Below are 18,286 nucleotides of genomic sequence, written 5' to 3' on the forward strand. Positions count from 1 at the left end.
TAAAAATTAAACTTGTGATCAGTAGAGGCTTCCTCCACATCCACAGGTCTCCATAAATAAAGAATTGAACCTCAAGGTGTTGACATAATTCTTTCTGGCAGGATCCAGATTGTAATTTAATTTCATTCCATTTTTGCCTGAACTCCGGAATGTTTTGGTTCCATTGTTGTGCACGTTCAGACCACATCCAGACGTGGAGCTGGGTTTTATTGGCTCAGCGTCTCTCTTTTCCCACTGAAGCTTTGCAGGAGTTTGTTTCCAGGTACAATAAGCTGGTGTGGGGTGTTTGTTAGTGGTGAGCCTGTGAAAGCCAAACTTCAATGGTTTTATGAGCACTGGGAAGGGGAGGAAGACAATTCCCTGCAGGTTCCAGTGCTGTGAAAGTGTGAGAGGCTGCTCAGTGGGCAGAGAGTTCTGGAATGGTTTGGGGTGGAAGGGGCAGGTCAGTTAATCCACCCCAGCCATGGGCAGGGACACCTTCCACCACCGTCCCAGGCTGCTCCAAGCCCTGTCCAGCCTGGCCTTGGACACTGCCAGAGATCCAGGGGCAGCCACAGCTGCTCTGGGCACCCTGTGCCAGGGCCTGCCCACCCTCGCAGGGAAGAATTTCCCCCAATATCCCATCTCTCTCTGCCCTCTCGCAGTGGGAAGCCATTCCCTGTGTCCTGTCCCTCCATTCTTTGTCCCCAGTCCCTCTCCAGCTCTCCTGGAGCCCCTTTAGGCCCTGCCAGGGGCTCTGAGCTCTCCCTGGAGCTTTCTCTTCTCCAGGCTGCACAATTTGGGCTGCCTGGCTGTGGGTCTTTCCCTTGGGAGTGTCTCCAGCCTGGCTCTGAGCTGTCCCAGGGATGTTTGAGGGGCCAGGAGCAGCAGGGAATGAGTGTCCAAAGGTATTCCTGGACCTCTCCATCCCCCTCTGCTGCAGTGGGGTGTTCTGTGCTTAAACCCTCTCATGGAATTACAGGGACTAATCCCCTTAAAGACACGAGAGCAGCACAAAAAGGTGGTGGGAGGGCTAATCCCTGTGCTCCAGCCTGAGCTCCCAGCCTTGGGAATGTGGCCCTGGCACCTGGCTGAGCTGGCACTCCCTGGGCACTGACGCTGTGCCCTGGGGAAGGGCTCCAGGGGCTCTTCCCAATCCCTGGCAGCTCCTGTCTGGCTGTGTCCAGCACTTCCCACCAGACCAGCAGCCCCTCATGAGCAGCCAGAGGCCATCCCAGGCAAATCAGTTAATTCTGGCCTTTGGGGTTGTGTTCATGGTTAGCAGGATTTAATTAAGACAAGCCCTAATTAGTTCTAAGCGGGTGAGTGGTTGGCTTTGCCTGGAAGAGTTCCCTGCTCTTGTCTGGCAGCTGGGCTGCACTGGCATGGGGGGCTGAGCCAGGGGGATGTGGGACACCGTGTATGGGGCTGGAATGTGGGATCAGAGCCCCCTGGGAGTGGCTGGTGGGTTGTGCTGGGCACCCAAATCCCTCTGTTGGTTCTGGGGCTGTTCCCTCTTTCTCAGGGCTCTGGGTTTCCCCCACCACAGGCACGGGTGGCAGCATGCCCAGAGCTCCAGGGCTGGCACTGTCACCCCCTTCAGCCCGGGTTTATCAGCAGGCGCAGGCCCTGGCTCCGGGGTTATCACAGGAGATCCTCCCCTGCCCCAGGAACGTGGCTCACAGGGCTCCAAGGGCCACCCCCAGCCCCCTTATCTGCCCCAGCCCCGTTCAGCTGGAGATAAGCCCAGCTCCCTGGCAAGGGGCATCATCTGTGACCCCCTGGTTTTTGAGGAGCTTGGTTTAAAAAATGTCATTTTTGGAGCTCTCCTGCTGGTCCCTGATTGCATCAGGTCTCGTTTGATCCCGTGTGTCCCAGCAGTGTGGGGGGATGGAGCTGGTGCCAGCGTTGTGCAACGGGGGCAGTGACAGCAGGGTCGAGTTCTGGATGGGGGAGGTCAAGGGGAACCCCAGCAGAAGTGGAGGCTTTGTGTGCTGTGCCCAGCTCAGCAGGTTTTGTGCAGAAGCTGTGACTTTTGGGGGTTTTTTGGGGGGGGGAAGGGAGCAGTTTACGTGTCGAGCCAAGGGCTGGGAGCAAGGCCCCCCTCACCCCCCCCACTGCTTTCTGGAGAATTGCACCCCTGGATGTTTCATTGCAGCGTTTCTAAACACAAAAAGGGCTCACATGGGGTGACCCCGAGCGCGGGTGCCCCGGTGCTGGTTTTGCTCCCTTTGCTCTTGTTACAAGGAATGCAGAGGATGTTTGGAGCCCTCCCCCTGCCCCATTTCCTCCTGCGAGCTGGGCTGCCCGGCCAAGACAAATATTAGGAGTAAACTATTGAACTTCCCTGGGCCCAGCAGTCACAGAGCAGAGCCTGTTCTCCCCCCTTTCCTGGGCAGGGGCCGGGCTGGGGGTGCAGATCTGTCCCCCTGCCCAGCACACCCCTCGCTCCCAGCTGGCTTTGGTGGCAGAACAGAAGGAGAAAACCAGCCCCAAAGGGACCAGCAGGATGGTTTGTGCCTTCCTCTCTGCAAGGCTGAGGGTGGCACCCATGAGCTCTTCCTCTAGGGTGGGAGTTTGTGTTCTTGCTGGCCTGTGGTGCGCAAAAGTTTTGCCCATTCTTTATGAGATGCCTTGACTGACAGCTGGCTTTCTGCAGGGCGCTGGGATTCCACCCTAGCCCTAAAAATCTGGCTCTCAAGGCAGGGCTTGGTGGCTTTGAGCAGCCTGGTAGGGTTTGCTGTGTGGTGCTGCCGTGTTCCCACAGCCCTGGCACAGGGGAAAAGCAGGAGTACAGAGCCTGAGCAGCCTCAGTCCTTGGGAAAATACCTTTCCCAAACAGCCTCCCTGTCCCGGGGGGTGTTCTCGGGGGTGGGAGGTGCTCTCTGCAGTGCCTGGTGCATCACGGAGCCCTCTCCACCTCCAGGGGTTTTCCTGGCAGCCCTCGGTGCCAAGGCAGGGCCGTGGGAGCACAAAGCTGCAGGGCTGGATTCCTGCTGCTGACCCGGGGTCACTGGAGGCGAGGAATGGGGCCGGCTCCAGCGGGTGTTTGGTGATTGCTCAAGGCTTGGCCTCCAGAAGGGCCGAAGGGCAGAGCCTGGAGGTGCCCAGGTCTGGCACAGCCCCGGCTGGAAGTGATGCTGAGCCGGGGTGGGAGCTGTGCCTGGGGCTCTGCCCTGTGCAGGAGGCTTCATTTGGGATGTGCCATGGGGTGTAGCAGCTCTCTGATTTGGGGTGTCACAGAGTGGGACACGTCTGTGCCCTGGGGGACGAGAGCTCCATGGCAGGGAGGGAGGGAGGGAACACTGTGGGATTGGGGAAGTTCATTCCCATCTCCCTCTGCCTTCCCATTGTCCAGGGCAATCCCTCCTCTCGCCTGGGGGTTCATGGTGAGCGTGGGAAGGACTTTTCCCCCTGTTCCAGCAGCTCGAGCCCTGCTCAGTGACCGATGCTCTTTTCCCTCCCCGCCCCCAGTGGAAAACAGATCCCTCAGGATCCGCTGAGATCCCTTTCAATCCAGAATGGAGATTCCACGTTTCTCCTCTTGGACACATCCCCAGCCTGCCAGGACCCACATGGAGCTGATCCCTGTGGAGCAGAGGAGCTCCCTGGTATCCCGGCTGCCTGTTCCCTTGGCAGATGCTGCTGGAAAAGTCGTCTCTCTCTCCACGAAAACACGTGCACGTGGCGGTTTCGGTCTCCTCCATCCTCCCTCCCTCTGTCCCTGGGCTGGCCCAGCTGCTCCCTGCTCCAGCCAAGCCTGTGCTGCTGTTGCTGGCTCCAGCCCTGCCCAGGGGGGAGAGCGTGGGTGCCTTTGCTGTCTGAGTCTGCTCCAAAGCCAGCAAAGGGGAGGGGGGGGGAAAGTGCTGCTGCTTCCCTTGGCTTGTGGCTGAGAGAGTCCCCAGCTGTGGGGCTGCCAGGGAATGGCTGAGACAGCTCCTTTGGGGGGATAAATCAGTCTGGGGGGGATCAGCTGGACAGAGCTGGGCTGTGCCCATCGGGGACCCTCAGAGGGTTTGTCCCCTCCCCGCTGGGGACACGAGGTGCCAAGCAGGACGTGGCCCTGTGCAGCCCCGTCCCTGCTGAGAGGCCCCTTTGTGCTCAGGGATTTCCATAATGCCGCAGGGATGTCGGAGAGGGGCAAATCCCGGCTTACCCCGTGCCCGGGGGCGGCCCTGGGGGGGAAGGTCGAGCTCTGGTTTCTTTGGCAGGAGGTTTTTTGTGGGGGTGAAGCCCTGGTGGGAGCCGTGAGGGAGCTGCCGTTCCCAGTGCCAGGGTGGGAGTGGTGCCATCCCACAGGCTGGCAGTGTGGGCTGCACCTCCCCACCCTCCACGTCCTTCCTGCCCTTGTTTTCTGTGCCTGGAGCTTTGCTGGGATAACAACCCCTGGCACAGGGGTGCTGCCACAGCTCTGCATCCCTCAGCACCTGCCAGGGGGAGCTGGACACTTTGGTGTAGGGCACAGGGAAGGTGCAAACCTCCTCTTGCTGCTGCTGTGGTGATGTGGGATGGTGAAGGGCCTCGTTAATCTTTTGTGATTACTTTGGCACCACCCTGGCACCAGTGATGTGTCCAAAAGGGCTCAGGGCGCATCCAGGGCCCTGCTGAGGCTTGGCGCCCACTGTGGGCATCATCCTTCCCCTCCTGGGCTGGAAGGAGCTGTGCTGTCAGTCTGGGTTTTCCATGGCATGGCTGATGATCCTCCTCCTCCTCCTCGCAGGGACTGTCATCAGAAAAATCCCAGAAATCTCCAAATTACCCTCTCAGCTGCAGCCTGGCCCTGGGTCCTGCCGAGGAGCCGTGGCTGGACGTGTTCCATTGCTAATTGGAATCACTCAGTGCCATCCTCACCCGCTGCCTGCTGGCACAGAAGGTGGTGGGATGCATCCAAAGGGCACTGGGTGTGTGCTGGTGCAGCCCCCCAGGCTGGCAGCAGGGTGCTGGGGCAACAGCACAAACCTCAGTGTTTGCTGCTCTTAAAATAAATACCTGTTTGGGGTTTTTTAATGCTTCTGTGGCTCAAAACCTGCTGGAGCAATTGAAATAATTGGAGTAATTTGAATAATGCCAGAGAGATTTCTTGTGCTGGGGGGCAGGCAGGTGAGGGGCCAGGTGGTGACACGGGGCTGTGACACGGGGCTGTGACACTGGGGTGAGGCACAGTTTGTGCTGTCACCGTCAGGAGCCTGCAGCACCCTGCTCTCCTCCTGCTGATACTGAAGGTAACTCTGCTGATTTTAGGGTGATCACAGGCTCTGCCAAAAGCTTTTTCTTGGCAGCTCAACCACGTTTGTGCTGATCCTTTTCTCCGGGGTAGCGATGACCACGGGCACTCTGCAGTCCCTGGGGGCATCTGAAACTTTGTCCTGCCGGGAGGTGAATGTGGGAGCTTTTTTGGGAAGAAGGAGCATTCACTGGGTGCCTCTGGGCTCTCAGGCCTGTGTTGGAGGAGTGATGTGAGCTTTTCCTCTTTTGACCATTGATGTTGGAGCTGAAACACCTCGGGAATGGGCTGGGTGGAAATCAAGAGTTGTGGCTGCATGAAAATGGAAACAGGTTGTTTGCTGCTCCTGCCCGAGGATTTATTCCTGGCTGGTGGAAAACCCCTGCCTGGGGAGGGTCTCTGGTTGCTGGAATCACCTTCCTGCCCAGTCCCAGCTCTGGCCCTGCGGGGAAGGGGAGGAACATCTGCTTGTGTTCGAGCCCCCTCCCCCTCTGTTATTTATAGCGTTTCACCAACATCTGGAGTTTGAGCCCTCTCGGCGCTGGCTGCCTCCGGCTGGGGGATGGAGCTGGGGGAGACGTGTGCGGCCGGCAGGGAGGGAGGGAGGGAATGAGCCCCCGAGCCCTCCCCAGCAGCATCCCAGCGTGGAACTGAGCACCAGCCGGGGCTTGGGATGTTCCAGGAGTGTCCCTGCTCTGCTTTTCCAGCCCTCGGGATGGGGGGGGGGGGGAGCTGCCGTGTCCTCTGCCCACAGTGCAGACCCGGGGGCTGCTCTGCCTGCCCTCCCTCTGCCAGCCCCACTCCCCCGGTGAGTTTTGAGGATTGTTCCCCCTCTCCAAGTGTCACCGAGGTCCCCTGGCCCTGGGGGATGCAGGGTTACATGCCCCTCCCCCTCCCCCCTTTCTGATGCTGCTTTAATGGGAAACTTGAGTCATTCCTGGGGGACGGGGAGGGGAGAGGAGGATCCCTGGCACAGCGGAGAATGGGGACAGCGATCCCGCTCCAGCCGTGGCACCATCCCAAAGCCCCCTGGTTCTCATGGCAAGCAGGGCTGTGGGCAGTGCTGGCAGCCCCGGGGAGGGCTCCTGCTTCTCCCAGCTTTCCTCATCTTTGCAGCGTGGAAGACAGCGAGGTTTCACCCCTCCCCTTCCCAGGCTGGTGACAAAAATCTGCTTAAAGTTAAGCACATCCCTAAATCCGTGCACGGGCGGCAGCCTTTGAGCTCCCAGCAGAACTGTGGTAATAATAGTGGCAATTAAAGCTGGCCCGAGGCTCGGCTCAGCTCCCAGTATAACCAGTACTGCCAAGGGAGGGTGTCCCTGGCAGGGGTGTAAATGGGGTCTCTTGTTCTGGTGGTGCAGTGGCCTCTGGGCCCCTTTCCTGCATCGGTTTCTCCCTTTCCTTGGCTCCTTCCAGGCTCCCAGTGTTGTCCCTCACTGCTCTGCCTGCTGGGGGTTTGGATTTGGGTCAGGATCCTGAATTTCTGCCCCACAACCCCTGGAGGTGGTTGTGCATCCCCTCCCCTGCATCCCTCGGTGCTGTTGCCTGCACTGGAGAATCCAAAGTGCAGGGGATGGAGGAGTCCCAGCTGGAGGCAAGACAGTGGGAATGGGCACCGAGGCTCTGAGCAGTGTTCTCTGTCCCCTCAGGACATCTCCATGTCCCAAAGTGTCCCCAGGGCAGGACAGGAGCCCGCTGTCCTCCAGCCCTGGTGGGTTGTGCCGCTGAGGTTTGTTTGGGAGGGAGCAAAGGAGCCATTTTCTGACTGAAACCAGACAGACAGGGAGAGGAAACGCCATGGCAGCTGACCTGAAGTATGTTAACAATGTAAATTAGGCAGGAACGCTCCTGCCTGGGTTTTGTCCAGCTCTGCCAGGCAGGGATGGAAAGGTTTGACCTGTCCTGGGTGATGTGGAGCCTGGAGCGCATCCAGGTGCTGCAGTTCCCAGCAGGGCAGACTGAAGCTGTCTGGCAAAGCCCCTGGGGTGGGCACGGGGGGACAGGCTGCTGTTGGGAGCGGGGTGAGGTGGTCCCAGGCAGGGCTGAGCCGATTAGGGCTCGCTTAGGGCAGGACTGAGCCCTGATCCCGGTGATTACGGGCGGCACACCCAGGAGCTGAGCTTGGTGCAGTTCCAGCAAATCCCCATTCTGGGCCACGAGCAGCTCCTGCTTCCATCGTGGGACACCCTGCCCTTCCCACCTGGCCAAGGGTGTCCCTTCAGCCTGGGAGGAGGTCCGGGGTGACCCCCGTGCTGAGGGCTGGGTGACATCGTGGCCGAGGCACGGCAGGACTCACCGGGATCCCAGGGCAGATGGTACCAATGGCCTCGGCCTCTAGAGTAGCTCTGTGTCTGTGTTCTCCTCTCCCTCCTCCTCCTCCTCCTCTCCTGGAGGACCCAGCAGAGCCAGTGTCCACACTGGCACTGGTATTTTATTCCTGGAATAAATATTCCTGGAATAAACCCGTGGCTTCCAAGGCGTTTTAGCCCATTGTGGGCATGAGGGGCTGGAGACCGTCCTGGGTTAGGGGTTAGGGTTGGCAGTGTGGCATCCTGGAGAGGCCATGGATGTTCCTGCAGCTTTTTGGGCTGGTTTTGAAATGCCCTTTTAATCCCTGCTCCGGGTCAGGCTGGAGTGTGCAGGTTGGTTTTGTGAGTCAGTGTCCTTCGGGGCAGTGGTGACCCTGGGGACACCCCAGTCCTGGGCTGTGGCTCAGGGCTGGCTCAGCAGTGGCAGCAGGAGGGTCTCTGGCACCGGTGGCCTCGTGGTGTTGAGCTGGGGAGGGGATTTTGTAGGGTCAGGTGGGTTTGGTTGGGTAACGGAGCTTTGGGGGCTGCTCTGCTGCCCCTCAAAACCCAGGAGGGGAATTTTGGTTCCTTTTGGTGCTTTCTGGGAGTGGATTTTGCTTTCATGGTGGCTGCCGAGTGCTAATTAATGGCGTGGAAACCCCTCGTTAGTGAGAGCTGGTGACATTTGTGCCACCAGCCCCAGGTGTGGGAAGTGGGAACAGTCCTGGTCACTGCAGGGGTGACACCGCCAGTGCTGGGGCACCCCAAGGGGATCTCTGGGGACCCCCAGGGACATGGGGCTTGTCTCTGGAAGACCCCAGTGAGCCACAGGGTGTTCCCAGGTGACCCCCACGAGCCAAGGGGTGTCCCTGAGGGACCCCAGTTCCCATCAGCAGCGCTGGAAACTCGAAGGGAAATAAAAAATCAGATGCTGCAAAGAGTTGCCGTGAGATTGTGAGAGCTGGCAACACCCAATCAGGGTTTTTTTTTTTTTCTTTTAAATTTTACTGAAAGCATTTCATTGTTATTTAATGTCTTGTTTGTGCATTTTAAAATGGACCAGCTTGAGCTGCGCTTCCGAAACCTTTTTCCTTGGAAAATGCTGCTGGTTTGCCCCAAGCTGCAGCTCCAGGGATGGGGTGTGAGTGGAGTTCATCGTGCAGGCAGCGTTTATCTGCACAGGCATTCCTGGGGGTGGCACAGACAGCAATGGAGTGTGCCCTGCTTAACCCAGCTCATAAAATCAGTGGCCACTGAAGTGCTTGAATGCCTGGAGAGAGGGGGAAAAAAAAAAAAAAAAGCTAAAAGACAGCTTCATTTTCCTTTTTTTTTGGGGGGGGGAAGGGGGGTTGTTTTGGTTTTTTTTTTGGTGGGGTTTTGTTTTGGTGGCTTTTTTTTTTTCTTTTTTGGAGTTATTTTTTTCTTTTTTTTTTTTTGTTGGGGTTTTGTTTGTTTTGTTTTGGTGGGGTTTTTTTCTTTTTTTGGAGGTTTTTTTTTTTTTTTTTAATTGGGTGTGCGGGCAATTTTTGGCTTTTTAAGGCCAAAAAACCCAAACAAAATCGAGCCGAATTTTGTTGCTTTACAGCATCCATGTGAACATCAATCGATCCAAACTGGTTCTGGAGCCTCCCGCAGGCGGGCGGGTTCCCTGGGAAGCCCAGATAACTCCGCCACTGTTCCCGGGAATGCTTTTGTGGCACGGCTTGGCTCTCACAAAGGCCAAATTCCCCTCGGGAGTTTAGGAAATATCTTCCCAGAACACGACCAGGGAAACGCTGGCACGGGCCAAAAAGGAAAATAAAAAGCGGAGCTGGCAGGGGAGGCAGCGGCTCCGTGTCTTGAGCTGCGGGGAGCGAGGGGAGTGTCAGGCTCGGCTTAATCCCGGAGAGGGGCTTTGCAGAGCTCAGCTCCAAGACCTGTTTTTTTTTTTTTCCCCAGCAGCCGAGGATTGCGTTAGCCGGGAGGTTTAAGAGCCCAGCAAAAGCCCTGGATCATCTCTGCGGGAGGATAAGCAGTTTTCCCCCCAGGATTGCTGCCCAGAACAGATGCTGAATTGGGATTATTATTTTTGGTTTTTTTATGTGTATATATTTAAAAAGAAATGTCTTGGATTCGTTCCAGTTAAGGACCTTAAATTCAAGGCTCTGCAGTGAAAGCAGCACAAGCCCACGTAGGACATGGCACCAGTCAGCACCTTCCCAGCCAAAGGGATCCTGCCCTGAAGCTGTTCCCTGGGTGGTTTGTTTAGTGAGTAATTTGATTTCACTGCTGATCCCAGGGGATGCCCTGGAGGAGGAGGAGGAGGGACTGACCCTGCCAGGGTGTCCCCAAGGGATCCCCACGCTGGGACAGCACCTCCAGCACAGATTTTTGGGTTATTCTCAGTGATTTCTGTGTTCTCACACTGCTGCAGCAACTCTGACCCTGTGAAAAAACACGGAGTGGGAAGAAAATGGTTTTTAAAGGTCCTTTTTAAACTCGAATAGGTGATCCCTGATGGATTTTGGTGATCCCAGATGCACTTTGGTGACCCCACACTCTGCACAGAGCCCCGTGTGTCCTTTAAGGTCACGCCAGTCCGACCCTCTCGGGCCGCTTGAATCATTTCCTGTTTTCTTCAGATTTTGAAGAACTCCGAGGCAGGCTGGAAATGTTTGCAGATAGGGTGAACAGGCTGCTCCAGGGCCATGGGAGAAGGGCTGCAGGGTTCAGAGGATGGGGCTGCAGGGCTGCCCTGGGTGTGGGCAGCAGGTACAGGAGGGGCTTGGGAGCCCCATCCTGGTTTGGGTTGTTCCCTGGTAACCTTTCCCCTTGAAGAACCGAGCTGGGATTGAGCTGGTTTTTAATAAAAAAGACTCATTTGCTAAGGGAATCTCTGTGAAATTCAGGAGCAGTTTGCAGCAGTTTGGAGTGTGCCCCCATGCCTGTGACGGGCACTGCTGGTGGTGACCTTTGTGTGTGAGCGGTTTTTGAGGAATTTGGTGGTGAAGGTGCCCCTCCTGTGCCAGAGGAAAGACACAATCCTGAGTGTTGGGCTCTGGGGAATTCTGCGTGAACAGGGAGGTTGGACTTCAATGACCTTCAGTGGTTTCTTCCCACCTGGACCATTCTGTGTGTAAAGGCTGGTCACTTTGCATCCCTGTTTCTTCCTGGGTGGTGGTGCTGCACCCTGATTCACCCCTCTCACCCCTGGGCAGTGCAGCCACAGCCAAAATGGCCCAGAGAAGCTGTGGCTGCCCCTGGATCCCTGCAAGTGTCCAAAGCCAGGTAGGACAGGGCTTGGAGCAGCCTGGGACAGTGGGAGGTGTCCCTGCCCATGGCAGGGGCTGGAACAAGGTGATCTTTAAGGTCCCTTCCACCCCATCTGGAATTCTGTGCAAATTCCATCTCCCAGCACAGGGATCCCTGGCAGTGATCATTCTGTGTCCCCACTTTGTTCTCCTCTGTAAAATCCCTCCTTGAGGGGGTGAAGGAGTTGGGAGGTTTGGTGTTTCACGGTGTCTTTCAGCCAAGAGAGGAAGGAGGAGGGAAACTGCTGCCTGGATTTTTAATTTGGAGGGAAAGGCTGTAAGAGATTTCCCAGATCAATCCTCTGTGTGGGCAGGCAGGGAGCAGTGGTGCTCCTGCTCTGAGGGAAGGTTAAAACTCATCCAGGGGGGATGTTTCCCTTAAACTGTGGGTGAAATTGAACACTCTGAATCTCCCAGGTGCCTCTTGCAGAGACGTGCCACGAGCTGGAGCTGCTGGTGGAAGCAGCATCCCAGGGAATGTAAGGGATCCTGAAGACCTGCAGAAAACTGGGATTTGTTGCTCCCCGGCTGCCCCAAGGAGCCATAAAGCGTTTTCCATGGCACGAGGGGAAGCACTGAACTCCTCACGTGCTGTTCATCCTGCCAAGCTCAGCCTTCCTGAGCTGCAGGGAGCTCCTGGGTGTTCAGATTCATCATCCTCATCCCTCCTCGCTGGGAGGGGATGGCACCAGTGGTGTCATCGAGACCGAGGGTGTGGCCCTGCCTTAAATACCTGCCTGAGGTTAATCCCAGGTCTGGGTGAGCCTGGGCCAAGCAGGACTGGGCCTTGGTTCCTCCCTGCCTGGGGCTGGGGCTCGGCCGCTGCTGGGGGGGAGTCCCAGCCTATGGGTGGGTTAATCTGAGCCACTCCTGGTGAAGGAAATGCACTTTTTTTGTTTTGTTTTCATTTTTCTGGAGTGGTTTTGGACAATTGGGTTTCGAAAATAGCCTCAATGAGAGGAAATCCATTTGTTAAGCTGTCCCCAGGCCGAGGACGGAGGGGCAGATACGGCGCTTCCTCGGGGCTTTATTTACAGTCACATCTGCCTGAGAGCCACCCCAAAGCCATAAATTAACCCCCAGTGCCTTTGTCTCCCCCACCCTCTCCTCCATGAAGCAGGATTTGAACGGACAGAAGGAGCTGTGCCCACGTCTCTGCCACCTGAAGAAAGGCCCCAATGGCTACGGCTTCAACCTGCACAGCGAGAAATCCCGGCCGGGGCAGTTCATCCGCTCCGTGGATCCCGACTCGCCGGCTTCTCGGGCAGGGCTGCGGCCCCAGGACAGGCTGGTGGAGGTAACGGGGGGACAGCAGCAGGGCTGGGACCCTGGGCAAGCTGAGACAGCCCCCATCACCTTTCCCATCTGGACCACCCCCATCCCATCACCTTTCCCATCTGAACCACCCTCATCCTATCACCTTTTCCCCCATCCCATCACCTTTCCCATGTGAACAGTCCCCACCCCATCACCTTTCCCCCCATCCCATCACCTTTCCCATTTGATCCCCCCTGTGTTCCTCTACCTTGCTGTCCTACAGCTGGTGGGGCTGCTCCAGCTGGGGGGTTGAGCTCCTTCCTCTCCTGCCAGGTGGGCATTTGTGAGCTCTGGAGTCTGGGTGGAATTGCAGAGTAGAAACTTGAAATTTTTTAGGCTGGAAGAGCCCTCCCAAGACTACTGAGTCCAGCCATTCCCCCCGGCAGTGACCCATGTCCCCAAGGTGCTGTGCTGGCTCTGGCTGGCACCAGGGAGGGTTGGGCAGGTGGGTATGAGGCCAGCTTGGTGCTGAGCTGATGCCCTGCCAGGGAATGCTTGGAAAAACAGGAGAAGAGGCTTTGCAGAGATTTTAAGACAAAAAATTATGAAAGATGGGGGGAAAATATTCTTGGAAACATCTTGAAGATTCTGGACAACGCTTTTTGTCCAAGATGGGGCCAAAAAGTTTGGATGTGGCTGGGAATTGCCCTCTCTTTGGCTTGTGTGTTGTGTTTCTCCTGGAGAAGGAGCTTCCCCCATCCAGAGCTGCCCCCATCCACAGCAGCCATCACCCTGTGGAACACATGGATATCCCCTGCTTGGGCTGTTCCCCAGGAGGCTGAACCCCAAAACCACCCCACAGGGACCGAGCTGTGGCCCTCACTCCCAGCTCAGAGCAGGAATTTGGGGATTTGCACCCCTGCAAGAGTGTGAACTGGGAAAGTCCTGAGAGCAGAGCACTCTCCCGCTTTCCAGGCCCATGAATAATCATTCCCCAAGCCAGTGGGAGCTGCTGCCTCTCCCCAGCAGCTGAAAGTTTAATGCTGGGAGCAGCGTGGGGCTGGGCACGGGTGGCAGTGGCTGGGTGGTGTCACATCCAGGGGTCGCATTATTTATTTATGGGCTTGGCCCCGGGCCTGGCGCACACAAAGCAGCTCGGGGTGAGCTGGTGAGCTCAGAAACCCGATCCCCTCCCTGCCTGCTCTTTGGGGCTGGGATAAATATTTGATGCCCCCCCGGCCTGTGGCGGGGTGGGGAGAGAGCAGCCCTGGGCTCAGCCAGGGGTGAGCTCTGGGCATGGACTGGGGTGAGCTGGAGTGGCAGGACAGGGATGGAGCAGGGCTGGAATGGGGTGCAGAGCCTGCGTGGGGTTTCTTTTCATCCCTTCCCCTGCAGCTGTGCCCTGAGAAGCAGGGGGAAGCTGGAAAGGGGATCCCAGAGTCTGGAGCTCAGGCTCTGCAGTGTCGTCTGTCCCTCTGGATGTGGACGAGCCCTGGGGCGGTGCAGAGGAGCCCTTCCCGGTGGGACAAAGGGTGATTCATTGGCACCGAACAATGTCCTGAGTCACCATTGTCCCCTCGCTGCGGGGAACAATCGGGATCGCGTTCCCTGCAGGTCCCGGCTCGCACGCAGGGGAGGGAGAGATGAATCCGTGCTCCAGGCACAGGGAATCGCCTGTCAGGGGCACAAAAATCCGGTTTTCCATAGCAGAGGGATGAAGGATGGCACGGGGCTGCCCCAGGACACAGCCCAGTGTCTGTGCCCACAGGCAGCCCGAGATTCCTGGGCACATCCAAGGGGAAGGCTGGGGTTGACAGCACCAAAGAGGGTTCTGTTGGGAGCCTGGGATCTGTGATTCCCCGTGGATGTGTTTGGGATGCGGGCAGAGGCGTGAGGATGCTCTGCCAGGGGCACTGGGGGGGTTTAGGAGAGGGGAGAAGGAAAAAGCCTGGAACCTTCCTGTCATCCCAAGGGGAATAAAAAAAGGACAAATCCCACCCCTTAGGGGAAGAAGGGGGTCTGGGAGACAGGAGCAGCCCCTCTGGCACGGGTTTGGGTTGTGACCCCCGTCGCTCTGCAGGTGAATGGGATCAACGTGGAGGGGCTGAGGCACTCGGAGGTGGTGTCCCACATCAAATCCAGGGACAGCGAGGCCAGGCTCCTGGTGGTGGACCCCGAGACAGACGAGTACTTCAAGAAGCTGGGGGTGACCCCCACGGAGGAGCACACCAAAGGTGAGGCCTTCCTTTCCCGTGACTCACGGGTGGGATCTCAGGAGCGAGGCAGAGTCACATTTCCCTCCTGTCTCATCCCTCAGTAGTTTCCTGAGCACCACCCAGCTATTTATAAATAGCGAGAATACACCCTCACCCCGCCAAAAACACACTTTGTTGCTTTTACAGGGTGAGTGATTAACTGTAAAACTCCCTGCCACGGAGGTGGGGTGGGATTTTGGGGGGGAGCCTTCAAAGCCTGGCTTAGCAGGGCTTGTCCTGGGAGAAGGTGTCCCTGCTCGTGGTGGGACTGGGTGAACTTTGAGGTCCTTTCCAACCTGAATCACTCCACATTCTCTGATTCCCTGACTGCTCTTTGCTGCACGGCAGAGTCCCTGTGCAGAGGGAAGGGCTCCACGCCGGCTGATCACAGCGTGGATCCGTGCAGGAAATGTTTTCCTGGCAGGGAAAGCTGCTCCTCCACTCCCCGACCTGCCCCACTGCAGTCTCCCAGCTCAATGGGCAGCTCTGTGTTCCCGGCACAGCTGCTCCTTATCTGATCCCCCGGGATGCTCAATGGGCAGATTTGTCCCCAGAAATGGGTCAGACAGTGCTGGGGGAGCCACAGGGTGTCAGATGCTCCCAGGAGGAGCCGGGGCTGGCTGCTGGCACTGCCATAAAGGAGCCCTTGTTCCTGGCAGGGTGCTCCAGGCCCTGCATTCCCCAGGGAGCAGGGGTTGGGTCTGCCTGGCACCTGCATTCTCGCCGAAGGGCTCTGGAAAATTCAAAAAATTGTCCTCTTTAACTGAACTGCTTTGACCTCAGACTGACACTTTGCGAGCCTTGCAGCTCATCCTGAGCACCTCAAGCTTTAAGCCAATGAGTGGCTTCTAGATTATTTTAAGTATTTAGAATTTTTAAAGTATTTCTAGGTATGGCCAATTTGAAGTCCAGTCCCACTCTTCTGTTCCTTGCCCACCTGAAGCTTGTTTTTCATTTGAGTGATTTAAAATTTGGCTACTTGAGATACCAGAGACATAAACATCACCTCTGTGTGAGCTGACTTCTGGTGCCCATTGCTCAGCTTATCCTACTCTAAACGTGAGCCCAACATTGACTGCAATAAAATATTTAAGGATCCCAAAGCCACACGGAGGTTTTTTCACCAGCACACTCTTGAAATCACAATTTAGGTTTGTTTTTCTGCTTTGCCCCAGAAATCCCTACAGTCTGCAGTGATGCAGCCCCCAGTCAGTCCCTAGGGAAAGCATCCATGCTTGCCATAATTCAGTTATTAATCCCGTCCCAATTAACACATCTGTTAGTCTGGGACAGTGAGACACGGTAATGCCCGGGGCAATGACTTGATCGTGGTGGCTGGCAGCTTAAATGCATCAAATTGCCGTTGTGTGGGCTATTGTTAATCGTTGGAAGTGAGCAAAAAAAAAAAATTCCAGAGTGCCTGGAGAGCGGGTTGTGTGCCAGACACTGTAGTGACTACAGCATGATGCTGATTTTGATGAAGATTTTCGAGTTGGCTTTTAAGATTTTCGATTAAAGAACTTCTGAAAACAAACTAATGGTCAAAAAAAAAAAAAGGGGGGGAGTGTGCTGCAGATAGTGCCTGTAGAAGGAGGTTACTTGGTCCTCATCTGGCAGGTGTTTTCCTCTGATCAAAAGGGTGAAATGGAGTGAATTCAGGGGATTTTAGCAGGGATGTGGTTCTAGAAGGGCACAGGGAGAGGGGAAAGGCTTTTGTGTGGGCTGGGAAACAGCACAGGAGACAGTCAAGGGGCAGGGTGGGCAGGGGAGAGAGGAGGAAGGTGTGGGATGGGAGGTGATGCTGCTGAGGGATGCTGTCCTGGGCCCTGAGGCAGCAATCCCAGCTGAGGGTGCTCAGTGTGTGTTTTCTGTGTTTGTTGTGTCCAGGTGTGGTACCCCAGCCCATGACAAATGGATCTGCACAGACTCAGGTGAGTCCTCACCTGCCCCTGGTGACAGCCCCCGGGGTAGGAGCCTGGGGGGATGTGTGGGAGTGACCAGGAGGGATCAGGGTCTTTCCCTGGCTCTGCCCTGTGCCAGGTGAGCCTGGATGCTCAAATCCCCAAGGCTCATTTAGCTCAGCTTTACTGCTGCCGCCTGGTTTTAATTACTCCCCGCTGCAGCTTTAATTGAGGGAGCTCCTGTGTGTGCAGGGTCCCCTCAGCAGGACCGTCCCCTCCAGGCTCCATCCCACCCCTGGAGCAGCCCAGCATTGCTGTACTCGGATATTTGTTGTGTTTAACTCTGTCTGGCACAAACCAGACTGACGTTTTCCTTTCCTCCAGCTGAATGGAGGATCCACATCTTCATCTCACAGTGACCTGCAGAGTCCTGGGAAGGAATCCGAGGTAAAGCCCCCAAACACTCCCTGTCCCTTTTACACCCTGGTGTGGGTACAATCCTGCCTCACAGTGCTGTGCATTGATGAGTTTTCAGTTGATCTCCCAGACTTGGGTTCACTTGTACCCACCCAGCAACCAAAATCCAGGTTCAGGTTTGGGATCTGAGGTGTAATTACACTGATGAGTTACAGCAAGGCTGGGGATCTGTGAGGAGCAGGACTGTGAGGCTCAAGTGCTGCTAGCAGTATCAGGGAAGGCTAAAATTTTTAAAAGAAAAAAAAAAAACTAAACAAAAAAAAAAAGTAGTGGTTTTTTTGGGGTTTTTTTTTGGTTTTTTTTTTTTGGTTTTTTTTTTTTAGTTTGGACCACAGTGAATTTATCACAGTGTTTAAAGGAGGGGAGGAGTTGTTTTGGGTGACAGGCTGGGCTGAAGGGGTTTCTGTGGTGTGGCTCAACACTGGAAAAGGACAAAACTTGTTGGGCAAGGTGAAGTGGCAACCAAAAGTCAACACAAGGCATAGATTGGCATTCTCAGGTGTTAATGATTTAGCAGGTTGGGTTTTTTTTCCTGTTAAAATAAGAAGTGTAAGGGATTTGTATTGAGAATTAGGAGATTTGCAAAGTGCTCAAAAAATTATCTTGAGCACAAGGTTCTGCTATAAATGGAGCAAAGTCTCCATGCAGGTGCTCTGTGGGGGTCTCTGCCCTGCTGTCCCCTGCCCCAGGACGTTTGGGAGCAGGAATGTGACAGCACCAAGTGCTCACCTGGCCTCTCTGAGCACCCAGAGCCCCGAAGCCTCTCGGACACCAGCTGTGTCCAAGCGCCTGCAATCTGCCCATTTCCCCCTGAGCACTGAATAATGCATGTCCTGATCCAATGGCTGCGCCCTGGGAAAACCAGGCTGTGTCCTCTGGGGAGCACAGCGGGTTCTGCCCCCAAGTCACCCCTGGGCTGCTGCAGGGTCACTGCACGACAAGTCAGAGTCCCTGGGGTGCAGAGGTTGGAAAAGTGGGATGTGCTGGAGCGCTCCTCCCGTGGAGTCACCCTTGGGCTGTTCAGGGGTCGCTGTCCTGGCAAGAAACCAAAGTCCCTGGGCTCAGTTTGGTTTTGTTCAGCCCAGCAAGGCCAGTGCTGTTATCTCAGTGCTGATAGAAGGCCCTGCCCACGGTTATCAGCAGGGTCTGTGCATTCTGTCGCAGAGCTGAGCATGCGTGGTGGGGCTCTGAAGTGTTTCCCTAAAACCAGAGATCTCCGTGCTGTGTGTTTACCCGCACCTGACACGAGTGCAGCCCAGCAGCACCTCCTGTGCTCCTGCTTTTCCACTTCCAGCTGTGCACTCACACACTCTTCAGGCAGGAGAAACACCCCCAAGATGCAGTGTTGTAATGAACTCCATGGATGCTACTGCCAGTGAAACCACGGACACAGCACAGGGAAGGGGCTTTGACCTCCTGCTCCTTAAAAAACCCATCCCTGAGCGTTTGCTTGTTGTGCAGGAGGAAATCCCTCATGGGAGGGGTTGTTAAACACTGGAAGTGCCCAGGGAGGTGGTGGAGTCCTCAAGGAATTCAAAAGACCTTGATTTAGCCATGCCAGTCAGATATGGCAGAGGTGGTGCTAATCCAAGGTGGGAACCAACAGATCATGAGG

The 18,286-nt window shown here is 56.1% G+C and overlaps 1 protein-coding gene across 3 annotated transcripts in view; it reads left to right on the forward strand.

Annotated features, from left to right (window-relative positions):
* Positions 1-18,286, forward strand: part of NHERF2 (NHERF family PDZ scaffold protein 2) — a 32,550-nt gene that overhangs the window by 11,478 nt on the left and 2,786 nt on the right. For 2 of the 3 annotated variants that reach the window (XM_066197847.1, XM_066197849.1), the window contains exons 3-6: positions 11,899-12,078; positions 14,119-14,272; positions 16,181-16,224; positions 16,579-16,641. In XM_066197847.1, the coding sequence (XP_066053944.1) occupies positions 11,899-12,078; positions 14,119-14,272; positions 16,181-16,224; positions 16,579-16,641 (441 nt within the window). The remainder of the gene's footprint in view (positions 1-11,898; positions 12,079-14,118; positions 14,273-16,180; positions 16,225-16,578; positions 16,642-18,286) is intronic. The other variant, XM_066197848.1, reaches the window with a different exon arrangement.

Source organism: Chamaea fasciata, unplaced genomic scaffold (assembly GCF_029207755.1).
Source record: "Chamaea fasciata isolate MVZ Bird 193981 ecotype frontalis unplaced genomic scaffold, bChaFas1.0.hap1 SCAF_16, whole genome shotgun sequence".
Classification (NCBI taxonomy): Eukaryota; Metazoa; Chordata; class Aves; order Passeriformes; family Sylviidae; genus Chamaea; species Chamaea fasciata.